This window comes from Pezoporus occidentalis, unplaced genomic scaffold, assembly GCF_034315485.1.
Source record: "Pezoporus occidentalis ecotype Australia unplaced genomic scaffold, CSIRO_AGI_Poc_V1 ctg205, whole genome shotgun sequence".
Taxonomy (NCBI): domain Eukaryota; kingdom Metazoa; phylum Chordata; class Aves; order Psittaciformes; family Psittacidae; genus Pezoporus; species Pezoporus occidentalis.
Window position 1 is genome coordinate 23776 of NW_026913911.1, and position 12102 is coordinate 35877.

At 49.9% G+C, this 12102-nt stretch overlaps 1 protein-coding gene across 1 annotated transcript in view; it reads left to right on the forward strand.

Moving 5' to 3' along the window:
• ZNF638 (zinc finger protein 638) overlaps nt 1-12102 on the forward strand; it is a 42212-nt gene that overhangs the window by 9735 nt on the left and 20375 nt on the right. The window contains exons 4-14 of the mRNA XM_062618868.1: nt 1598-1659; nt 1906-1944; nt 4005-4303; nt 5074-5405; nt 7136-7282; nt 8946-9077; nt 9429-9487; nt 9659-9696; nt 10350-10421; nt 10621-10788; nt 10881-10952. Coding sequence (XP_062474852.1) covers nt 1598-1659; nt 1906-1944; nt 4005-4303; nt 5074-5405; nt 7136-7282; nt 8946-9077; nt 9429-9487; nt 9659-9696; nt 10350-10421; nt 10621-10788; nt 10881-10952 — 1420 coding nt within the window. The remainder of the gene's footprint in view (nt 1-1597; nt 1660-1905; nt 1945-4004; nt 4304-5073; nt 5406-7135; nt 7283-8945; nt 9078-9428; nt 9488-9658; nt 9697-10349; nt 10422-10620; nt 10789-10880; nt 10953-12102) is intronic.

Consider the following 12102-nt stretch of genomic DNA (forward strand, 5'->3'; position numbering starts at 1 on the left):
CCATGGAAGGGGATGCTCAAAGCCCAGTTCCCTTTTGTTTTAGCCCTTGGGCAATAGCCTTCCGTTTTCCTGCCTAACTTTAAGACTAGAAACCCAGCGTTCAACAACATTCCTCAGTAACACCAGTGTGTACCAGTGAATTCCTTTCTCTTCCCTTGCTGTATATTCATGGGACACACGGCTCCACAGCTTCAAGGTGTTTTATCAGCCTCTTCCACAACTCCTGACGTGCTTTGGTTCAACTAATGGGACTAACGCAGAGGGTCTTCCAAGGACTGTGTTACTGGAGCAGCTGGAATGTGCAGAATTCCATGAGCTCAGCTATAAAATCAGTCGGTGCCTTTCCGAGCTTGGTTTGATCATTGTTATCTGTGTCTTGAGGAAATCACAGTCAGTTTTGAGCTTAAACTGTGTTGTAGCTCTGGGTTTATAGGTGGAGTAAGGAAGGTTGAGGAGGTGTCTCTAGCACGTTGTAGGGTGTGGGGAACTGCTGCTTTCACCCCCGTGTGCTTCCAAACCACCCAAAACTAACCGTGTGCTGCTCACAGTAACTCATCCACCTCACAGGCTGTGAGTTAAACCATCACGAGCTTTGCTTCTAACCACAGGTTCAGCATTTGGAGCAACAAGCAGAGGGCTTGGTGCTGGCGTTCTGCCATCTCCTGTGTTGGAAACCAGCTTGTGCTTAGGAAGAGCAATAGGGAATGTCACAACCGCAGGTTATGTTGTGAAGCTTTGCTGTCAGCTGCATTATTCTGCCATCATTGCCTGTTTTGTATTTATTTATATGAATTTACATGCCTTTATTGGTTTTTATATTTATTTCAATGTATGTATTTGAAGTCTTCTATATTTCTATATGAATTTCGATGTGTTTATATGAATTTATTTCTATATAACCATTCTCTGATTTGTATGCTGAGGCACTGGCACAGGGTGCCCCAAGAAGCTGTGGCTGCCCCATCCCTGGCAGTGTTCAAGGCCAGGTTGGACGCAGGGGCTTGGAGCAAGCTGCTCCAGTGGAAGGGGTCCCTGCCTGCGGCAGGGGTTGGAGCTGGATCAGCTTTAAGGTCCCTTCCACCCCAAACCATCCTGGGATTCTAGAGCTGAAGGCATGCACAGTCATTCCTCTGTACAAACAGTGCTTAAAGATACCACCTGGTGTCAGGTTCTCTGATTTGTTCAGCTCATTTTGCTGTGTATGGGTTCACCAGCCTGCCAACCCATGGAGACCTCTAATAGTTGTCTGGCTGTTGGGTCACCCTCTTGTGTTACCGATGTGCTTACAACTCCCAGCGTGTCACTGGAAGTCACAGATTCATTTCACACGATGCACTTGGTTCCCCTTCCCCTTCGATTCCTTTGAGTTCTGCACCAGCTTTTGATAATCAAGCAGTATTTTAGTCCTTTGCCTGTAAGAGTGTTCATCCTAAGTGAGAAACCTGACTTTGACAGAAGATCAGTTGGAAGGTAGAACGTGATGGAAGGTAAAACGTGATGGAAGGTGAAATACCACAACATGTAACCACCAGCTGAGGTCCAGTGCCACCGCTTTATGTGCTAACCAAACCTCTCTGGATGTCTTCTCTCCACCTAGGACTGGATTCTCCATCAGAACACCCCTTCTCACATCGAGAGCTGCCGCCAGTTACGTCAACAGTAAGGAATCCCTTCCCAAAGTTCCCTTGGTGTTGGCTGTGCACACATGGTCTGGGGAAGCGCCTTGGCTTTCCTTATCCAAGTGCTATCCTGATCTTAGCCCATCAGGGTCAAAGCTGAACTGACACTGGGTGCTTCTGGAGTCCTGAATGGGAACATGGGTCTGTAAACTGCATGTAAGCACAGCCTTGTCTTGAGGGGCAGGTGGGGCTGCTTCACTGATGGTGTGTTCTTCATGTTTGACAGATACCCTGACTGGAACCCCGAGTCTCACTCTTCAAAGAGGTAACTGCATTTTGGTTACAGCTTCATTTGATGTGTTCCTGCTATAAATATGTTATTGATGTGGTTATTTTCTTGCTCTGCTATCTACAATGGTGTCATGTTTGGTTATGGAATTCTTTGGGGTGTTTCAGTGGGTTTTATCCTGAGTTCATTTAGATCTAAGGCAGAAACTTCACTATGAGGGTGCTGAGGCGCTGGCACAGGGTGCCCAGAGAAGCTGTGGCTGCCCCATCCCTGGCAGTGTTCAAGGCCAGGTTGGACACAGGGGCTTGGAGCAAGCTGCTCCAGTGGACGGGGTCCCTGCCCATGGCAGGGGTTGGGACTGGATGAGATATAAGGTCCCTTGAACCCAAACCATTCCTGATGCAATGATCCTGTTAGTAAGTGGCAAAACACCTGAAATTCCTCCACAAGGATGAGGATAAACTAAATCCTGAGCACTGATCCTGTTGGCAGCCTCACCTTGAAGCCTTTCTTCTCCCCATACTCAAGCCATAAGTGACAGAAGTGACCGATCGGGTCTGACCAGTCTCGGGTCACTGATTAAACCCTGATTCCAGACTTTTACACTTTTTTACACATCTCTTTTCCAGTCGAGCCACTCTTGTTTTCAACTGGAAACCTGTTTGAGGAGCCAGCGCTGGCTCTGCTTTCCCATCCTTTGCAGTGCACAGGTCCCTTGGGGAGCTGCGTGATCCCAAGCTGAGAAAACTGGAATCCATGAGCTCATCGTGGCTCTTCTGCCCTATAAAATGATGCCCTTTAGTATTCTGTGTTTTGAAACACACCCTGTGAGCTGATGCTGCTTAAATCTCAGCAAGATCTTGATCTTTAACCCATCCCTGGCAGTGTTCAAGGCCAGGTTGGACACAGGGGCTTGGAGCAAGCTGCTCCAGTGGAAGGGGTCCCTGCCCATGGCAGGGGTTGGAGCTGGAGGAGCTTTACGGTCCCTTCCAACCCATTCCATGGTTCTGTGATTCTAAGACTGGATCATTTTACTGCTTCAACATCTCTATGTATTCCAATGTGTGCCCTAATAGGAATGAGAGGACTGGGATTGTGCTGGCTTGTCCTGTGACTCTGCAGTAATCAGTTTGACATGAGTTCAAACCAAATTCATTTACAAAAGCAGTATTGCAAAGCTCAAGGGAAATGTGAGTCAGGTTTATTTGTGGGGTGCATCTGAGATCTCCCCATGTTACAAACAGGGAGAAATAAGACTTTAAAGAGAGAAATAGAGCAAATAAACTTCTCAGAAGAAGCAGCATATCTTAAACCCTCAAAGTGAAGTTGCTCTTCGGGGCTGGGGATGTCATGTAGAACCAGGCGAGGAAACTGCTCTTGGCTGGATCTACTGGGGAAGTGTTTCGTGTTGTGTGTGAGGGATCTCTGGGCTTGCTGATGGAGCCAGAGCTGCTCTGTAGGGTGGTGCTCTCTTCAGTCCTTGCCACTGACAGCACTGCTCCAGCTGGGAGGGTGAGGATGGAGCTGCAGGCTCATGGTGACCACACGTGTCCTGGGTAGGGTCACTGAGCTTCCTGTGTGCTGCTGCCTCCTTGGTGCATCACCTCGCAGGCTCTGCCTTCTATAAAGTGCCCTGGTGCGTTAATGCATCCATGTTTTTATTTGGCACAGGAATAATGGGATTTAAGGTCCTTTCCAACCCAAACCGTTCTATGATTCTAAAGTGTCTTATTTCATTACTCATCGTGGATCCTTTCCCTCTTCCCATTATTGCTTCACAGCACTGCAGCTTCTAACTTCAGTTCCCTTTGCTGTTTCTTACTTCTTTCTCTCCTATTTCCTTCTTTTCAGTTCTGTCCATCCTAAATTCCTCCGTTTTGTTCCGTGTAGGTTGTTCTCTCCTACTTGCTTCTTTTCAGTTCTGTGTATCCTAAATCCACGTAACAAACATGCTACCCCTATGTTTGATAACAAATGAGGCCCTAAACATTGCCAGTTTTGGTTCTGTATTTGCGCTAAAGCTCTTTGAACAGCAGCCTGGGGTTAACTCTTCTTTTCCACCTTGTCAAATCCCATCGGTGCCTGTGTTCCTTTAGGAATGCTGGTGACAGGAAAGAGAACCAGACGCCCAAGCGCCGCTCCAGCTCCTCCAGCCCCAGCCCCAGGCGCTCGCGGGCCTCCGGCTCCAGCTATGTTCCACGCCGATCCCGATCCCGGAGCTCCGGACGCTTCAGGTCAAGGCCCAGAAGCCGGAGCCCGCGGCAGATGCGGCGCCTCAGCCCCAGGCACAGATCCAGGTCCCCACAGCGCTCGAGAAACCCCCTGAGAACCAGCTCACGGCCCCAGAGATCTTCCAGCTATGACTGGTCATCGAGGAGGTCAAGCCGGTACCAGGGTAAGGGCCGGGTGCACACGGCCAGAGGGAAACTGCCTTTGATCCCAGCAAAACAGACACTGGTTCAAGTGTTCAAGGACCTGAAAGCTCTTCCAGTTCCATCCCCCTGCCACGGGCAGGGACACCTTCCACACCTTCCACTCACAGGGAAGAGCTTCTGCCTAAGAGCTCATCTCAGTCTCCCCTGTGGCAGGTTCAAGCCATTCCCCTTGGCCTGTCCCTACATCCCTTGTCCAAAGCCTCTCTCCAGGCTTCCTGTAGCCCCCTTTAGGTACTGGAGCTGCTCTAAGGTCTCCTCAGGCTGCTCCGTTCACTCTTCCCCAGCCTGTGTTTGTGCTGGGATTGTCCCCACCCATGTGCAGGACCTTGCCCTTGGCCTTGTTGAACTCCATGAGGTTCCACCTCTCCAGCGTGTCCGGGTCCCTCTGGATCCCATCCCTTCCCTCCAGCGTGTGGCTCACACCGCACAGCTCCGTGTCATCAGCAGCCTGCTGAGGGTTCTCATCCCCCTGTCCATGTCACTTGCAGAGATGCTGGACATCCCCAGTTCCTGCTGAGGAGCACCACTCCTCACTGGTCCTCTACTTGGTCCTTGAGCCATTGACCACAGCTCTCCGAGTGTAACCATCCAACCAATTCCTTGTCCACCGAGTGGTCCATCCATCAAATCCCTGCATCTCCAATTTATCTTACTGTAACTCGTCATCAACTTACTGTAAGTTCTCTTTTCAAAGCAAACCCACCAGGCTGGTGTCTCCCTTCTCCCACAGACAGAAAGGCAGCCCTGGAGGCGGTCATGAAAACTCTGGGGCCTGGCTTTGTAGCAGCATTCAATAAACATAAATCACTTCAAGCTGCTGGACAAGGATCTTCAGGATCAGGAAAGTCCTCAAGCTCTCAAGGACTCCTGGGGAAGGTGCCTGGAAGCCTGAAGAAGCTCCTGAAAGCAAGTGTTTCTTCAAAGGCCTCCAAAGATGGAGCTGGGTCAAGCTCTTCACCTGCTGAAGCTGATGATTTGCCCCAGAGTGAAGGGATGGAGGAGGGGGGGGAGGAAGGTTTACCCCCAGGAACCAGTGCACCTCGTCCACCTTCTTACAACAGGGTGAGTCCCTTCCTGGTTTAATCTGGGATGTTAGGAATTTGGTTGGGGGGATCATGTGGAGAGAAGAACCATCCTGGTTGCTGATTCCATGCAATAGATGGTGCCAGCTTAATGCAAAGAGTTGCTGGCTGCAGGTACGTGTGGTCATCTCTATGGCAAGGGTCTTTCAGAAAGGGAAGCAAAACCTCTCTGGTGCTTTCCTACCGTGGTTTGGATGAGGGGTGAGTGATGGGCTCTGTTTGCAGCAGAGATGTTTACTGCTGCTGTGGGAAGGCTCTTAAGCCAATGGCCATCCTACTGATCATTTGGGTCTCTTGGGAACACCATCTATAAACCAGATAGTGTTTGGTTATTGGAGATGCAAGTCCTTGGTGGTTTCTATCCTCTAGATGACAAGCAGAGGGAACGCTGCCTGGAGCTGTGGGTAGCTGATGGATGGTATTGAAAGGAGCATCCTGATGTAGTGGAAGGTGTCCCTGCTGTGGCAGGGTTTGGAGCTGGATGAGCGTTAAAGTCCTGTTAAACCCAAACCAGTCTGTGACCCTTGGGATGCTCTGATGGTGCTGGTTCCAGCTGGGATGGAGTTAATTCTCCCTGCTCACTGCCCCAAGGCTGTTTTGGCTTCCCTCTGAGAACAACGCTGATAACGCCCCGGTGTTCAGTTGTTGCTCAGCAGCACTTGCCCTGATCAAGGACTGCTCAGTCCCATGCTATGCCAGTGAGGAGGGACACAAGAAGCTGGGAGGGAGCAGAGCAGAGACAGGAGACCTGAAGCCCAGCCAGTTCAAGGGATATTCCATTCCATCCCATCCCATCCCACAGCACATCAGGCTCAGGAGAGAAACTGGGGGGACTTGGACAGAGCCCCTCATTGCTGCTGGGGCCAGGCAGTGCTCAGCTGTGGTGAGAACTGGGTTGTGCATCACTGCTGTTCACTGGAGTTTTGTTCCCATTCCCCTTTTAGTTTCATATATGTCACATTATTTCCCTTATTACTATCATTAGCATTATGTTGTACTGAACTTCAGTTATTAAACTGTTCTTATCTCAACGTGTGGCTTTTACATTCTCCTCCCATCCTGCCTGGCATAGGAAGGAGAGGTGAGGAAGCTGCTGCATGGTACTTCAGTTGCCAGTTGGGTTTAACCACGACAGAGCTTTAAGGTCCCTTCCAACCCATACTATCTTAGGATTCCACGACAGCACCTCAGTGAACCAGACATCTACATTAGAATCATCTTCATGCCAGATCCTGTTTTATTCCTTTCACTGTGCCTGGCATAGATCATAGAATACTTAGGGCTGGAAGGCATCTTAAGATCATCCAGTTTTAATGCTCCTGCCATGGGCAGGGACACCTCACACTAAACCATGGCACCCATGGCTCCATCCAGCCTATCCATGAACAGGGATGGAGCATTCACAACTTCCTTAGGCAGCCCATTCCAGTGCCTCAGCACCCTCACAGTAAAGAATTTCCTCCTTAGATCCAATCTAAACTTCCCCTGTTCCAGTTTGAGCCCATCACCCCTTGTCCTGTCACTGCAGTCCCTAATGAAGAGTCCCTCCCCAGCATCCTTGCAGCCCCCTTCAGACACTGGAAACTGCTCTGAGGTCTCCACGCAGTTTCTCTTCTCCAGGCTGACCAGCCCCAGAGTTCTCAGCCTGGCTCCATACAGGAGGTAAGAACCACATGGCAAGTGCTTCTGTGTTCTGTTTCCTGTGTGCAGCTGCTGAGGGAGGAGCTGCTCACCTGCGGGACCGTGCTGCAGATCTCGGATTTACCGGATGATGGCTTTTCTGATCAGGACATTAAAAAGATCGTGCAGCCTTTTGGCAAAGTCAGTGACCTCATTGTGCTTCGCTCCAGGAACGAGGTGAGATTCCCCCCCCCCCACCCCCCGCAGTGGCTTTGGGTCACAGTGGCAAAACCCCCCCATTCTAGCAATGAAAACGTGTCCTGTTTGGGTCTGCAGGTGAATATAGGGTAAGGCTTCCTGGTGTTTCATCATTAATGATCACATCCAGAGTCTTGGAATAGCTGGAAGTGTTAATTTTATAAATTCCATTCATCTTGCTACCCAAGTTAGTAACTGATAGAGAAAGTAGGATGTCTTTGGGAGATTTAGATTGGATATTAGGAGGTATTCTTCATCAAGACTGTTATCAAGCACTGCAACAGGCTGCCCGGAGCAGTGGTGGAGGCACTGTCCCTGGAGAGTTTTGACGTACATGTAAATAGGACATCCTGCATCCAGCTCTGGGGCAGCAGCACAAGGGGGATGAGCTGTTGGAGTGAGGCCAGAGGAGGCCATGGAGATGCTGCGAGGGCTGGAGCAGCTCTGCTCTGGAGCCAGGCTGAGAGAGCTGGGCTGGGGCAGCCTGGACAAGAGAAGGCTCCTGAAGGGGAGACCTGAGAGCAGCTCCAGTGCCTGAAGGGGCTGCAGGAAAGCTGGAGAGGGGCTTGGGCCAAGGGCCTGTAGGGACAGGCCAAGGGGAATGGCTTGAACCTGCCAGAGGGGAGACTGAGATGAGCTCTTAGGCAGAAGCTCTTCCCTGTGAGGGTGCTGAGGCGCTGGCACAGGGTGCCCAGAGAAGCTGTGGCTGCCCCATCCCTGGCAGTGCTCAAGGCCAGGTTGGACACAGGGGCTTGGAGCAAGCTGCTCCAGTGGAAGGGGTCCCTGCCTACGGCAGGGGTTGGAACTGGAGGAGTGTCCTGGGTTCAGCAGTAGCAGTCATTTTTCTCCTTCTTGGTAGCTGCTGCAGTGCTGTGTTTTGACTTTGGGCCTGGGAACAGAGCTGATAACAAGGATGTTTAGGTTTGGCCAAGGACTTTGTGAGCCTCATGCTCTGCCAGGGAGGAGGGGAAGCCGGGAGGAAGCAGAGACAGGACACCTGACCCAAACTGGCCCAAGAAGTATTCCATACCACAGCACGTCATGCCCAGGAAGTAACAGAGAGTTACCCAGAAGGGCTGGTGCACCGCGGGGTTGGAGGGAGGTATCGGTCAGTGCTTGGTTGGGCTGGGGGGGGCGAGTTATCGGTTGGCTGGTGCTGAGGAGCTGTATTCTGTTCCCTTGTTATTTCCTTTATCATTGTTATCATTGGTGGCAGCAGGAGTGATCTGTGTTATACCTTAGTTACTAAACTGTTCTTATCTCAGCCCGGGGGAGTTGCATTCTTCTCGGTTCTCCTCTCTGTCCCTCTGGGAGCAGGGGGAGGGCAAGAAGGGGGGGTGTGAGTGAACAAGCCGTCTGGCTGGGTGTAAACCACGACAAGGAGCTTTAAGTCCCTTCCAACACAAACCAGGCTGGGATTCTGTGTTTTAACCAGTGCTGGGTTAACAGCTGGACTTGATCCTAAAGGTCTTTTCCAACCTAAGGGAATTTATGATGCAGAAACCGGACTTCATCAGACTCCCTGTGAGCTCATTTATGGATGGATGTGGAGCTCTGTCACGAGCAGATTGCCTAAGGAGGGCCTGCAGTGGATGGCCTGTTGTGTGTGTAAGATAAGCACTGACCTCTCCGTTGGTTTCAGGCCTTCCTGGAGATGAACTACAAAGAGGCTGTGATCGCGGCGGTGAAATACGGGGAAACGGTGCCAGTGCTGGTGAATGGCAAGAGGGTGAAGATCAGCATAGCAGAGAAACCCAGAGCTCCTCCCGGGCAGGTGAGTGCCATGGGCACGGAGCAGCACACTGCTCCATCACTGGAGGGGCTCCGGGAGAATGGCTTTAGTGCTTTTAAATGGGGTTTTTATGTCCTTTCCATAAGGAACAGGCTGAACGATCGTGCAGAGGAACCTAAACCTCCACATTTCCCTTTTTGTGGTTATATTTGGTGTTTGTGAGTAGTACCCATTTAACAAACAGGGAAAGGTGCAACCTGCATTAATATATATAATTAATTACTATTAATGATTATCAGTACTATTTTATATATATTTTATATATGTATATACACACATTTATATATGAAATACAAATGATGCACTAAAAGTTCTTCTCTCTGCCCCTTTCAGGCCAAAAAGATTATAAAGAAACGGGCTCAGAACGTTAAGAAAGCAGCACCAGGCACCAAGTAAGTGTTGCTGTTACTCACATCAGTGTTAGTGACAACAACTGGGAACCAAATAGGATGCTCCTGGTTTGGTTTCTTGTGTCGCACTGGGTTTGAGCTCTTTCAGCTCTTTTATATGCATTAATTATCTTTAAAACTGATTTTTCTTTCTTTTTCCCCCCTCTGTAATAGGAAAGATCCGAACTCCACCACAAAGAAATTAATTGCAGGTGAGGTTGTGGTTACCTTCCATCTGGCGATGCCTCTGTTATTCCCTTCCCTCTTTATTCCCATTTCTTTTACGTGAGTGTTTTTCATCACAGGGACTGAGCAAGTCCAGGAGCTGCTGGGAAATGCCTGGTTCACCCTTTGAAATGTTGCCTTTTTCATGCAGCCTCATGTTCCTGTCTTTAGAGAACACCACAAACCCCAACCCTCAAATAGCAATAAAATCATCTTGCCTTGAGCATCCTGCTCTAGTGGAAGACTGGTATGGATCAAAGGGACTTTATATCTCATCCAGTCCCAACCCCTGCCACCTGCAGGGACCCCTTCCACTGGAGCAGCTTGCTCCAAGCCCCTGTGTCCAACGTGGCCTTGAGCACTGCCAGGGATGGGGCAGCCACAGCTTCTCTGGGCACCCTGTGCCAGCGCCTCAGCACCCTCCCAGGGAAGAGCTTCTGCCTAAGAGCTCATCTCAGTCTCCCCTCAGGCAGGTTCAAGCCATTCCCCTTGGCCTGGCCCTACAGGCCCTTATCAAAAGTCAGTAGTAAAAATATCAGTTGAATTGCTGCAAGTTAACCTGTTTTTGTGTGTATCTTTATATTCTTTGTAAGTGATTCTGCAATAAGCATTTCTTCTGACACTTGGTTATTTTATGCAGGTAAAAAAGAAAAGGCTAAGAAATCAGCATTGACAGGAGAGAGTAAAACCAAGAAAACCTCAAACACTGCAGGTAAGATAAGTGAGAACTCTTATTCTTTACTGGAAAACATGGGCTGGTTCCTTTCCACCTCCCTGCTCCCCTTTCCAGAGCAGGTATTTGAGGTTGTAGCCTGAGCTTCCCCCACCTCTCACTGTACTGGCCACTGCAGGAGATGTTAGACACCTTTCTTGTGGCTTGGCTGATGCTTCTTCCTGCTGTTACCCACCAGCCAAATCTCTAGAGGAAGATGTCCAGCTCCCAGTGGAAGCTGAAATGGAAGCTGAGGAGACAAAGCTGTCAGAGCCAAAGACCATCACAGAAGGGGATGGAGATCCAGAGCCTGGGAAGCCAGCAGAGACTCAGGCCAAAGGAGCCACCAGTCCTGTAGCTCTGCTGGGTAATTCTGAGATGATCATGCTGGTTTTGACTGACCTCGTTGTGAGTGATGTGGACTTTAATGTGGTGATGTCTTCTTCCTCCCTTTCTTAGACAAACTCTCCCAGATACCTCAGGTGGCAGCAGTGGACTTGAATGAGTTAAATAAAGCTTTAATTGATCAAGGTAAGCTGTACATGGACAGGGTTTAATCTGTCCTAAAGCCCCGTGATCTTGTGAGCTAAAAGAGAATGCTTCTGAGGCCAGGAAACTCAAGTGACCCAGGGAAAGATCTGTTCCTCAAGGTTCACTGACTGAAACACAGACCAAGAGCTCAGGTGACCATGGAGGGGCCTAAAACCCCCACGATTTCCATCTTTCAGCAGACACGGTGTTTTTACTTGGAGCTACATGGGGACTTCTGTTTACAGCTCATGAGAGCAAAGGGTCCAGGCTTTCTGTAGGTCCTGTTTGCAGCTTCCCCCACTGATGCTTTTGTTCTCTTTGCTGCCCGTTGCCACCTAGAGCTGGTTCCATAGATGCTGTTTTCCCCATAGTTTATAACTGATTTGTAACAGACTTTGTTTTATACATAGCAGGAATGTGTTAATTTTCAGTTACACTACGAGTGTGATAGTGGAGATGGGGCAAGGTTGCAGTTTCTGGACTTGTTAGGGGTAGAGACAAACACTTTACAAAGTGATTCTCCTTTACCTGCACTTGCTTATCCCATATGATTGATGTTACCCTGTTTCACAGGATCCCAGACTGGTTTGGGCTGGAAAAGAGCTTAAAGTTCATCCAGTTCCAACCCCTGCCACGGGCAGAGACCCCTTCCATTAGAGCAGCTTGCTCCAAGCCCCTGTGTCCAACCTGGCCTTGAGCACTGCCAGGGATGGGGCAGCCACAGCTTCTCTGGGCACCCTGTGCCAGCGCCTCAGCACCCTCCCAGGGAAGAGCTTCTGCCTAAGAGCTCAGCTCAGTCTCCCCTCGGGCAGGTTAAAGCCATTCCCCTTGGCCTGGCTCAGTCTCAACACCAATTGCTGAGCGACAGCGCTTTTCCCACCTATTCTTTGGAGCCTTTCACATATCCCTTTGGACTTGTCCCAGGAAAAAGAAGGAAAAGGTGATGTGGGGACATGCTGGGCACGTACGCAGTCCCTCGTGTGCCCACAGCAAGGTGTTGTGCTTGTGACTGATTGAACTGGTAAGGCCTCAGTTGTGAATTGATAAGGTCTCAATGTCAGCAGAGTGTGTGTGTATGGATCCAGGGATATCTGTTCATTTTGTATCTCCACTTAAAGCTGGTATTCCTGGAGGCATTTACCACACACTG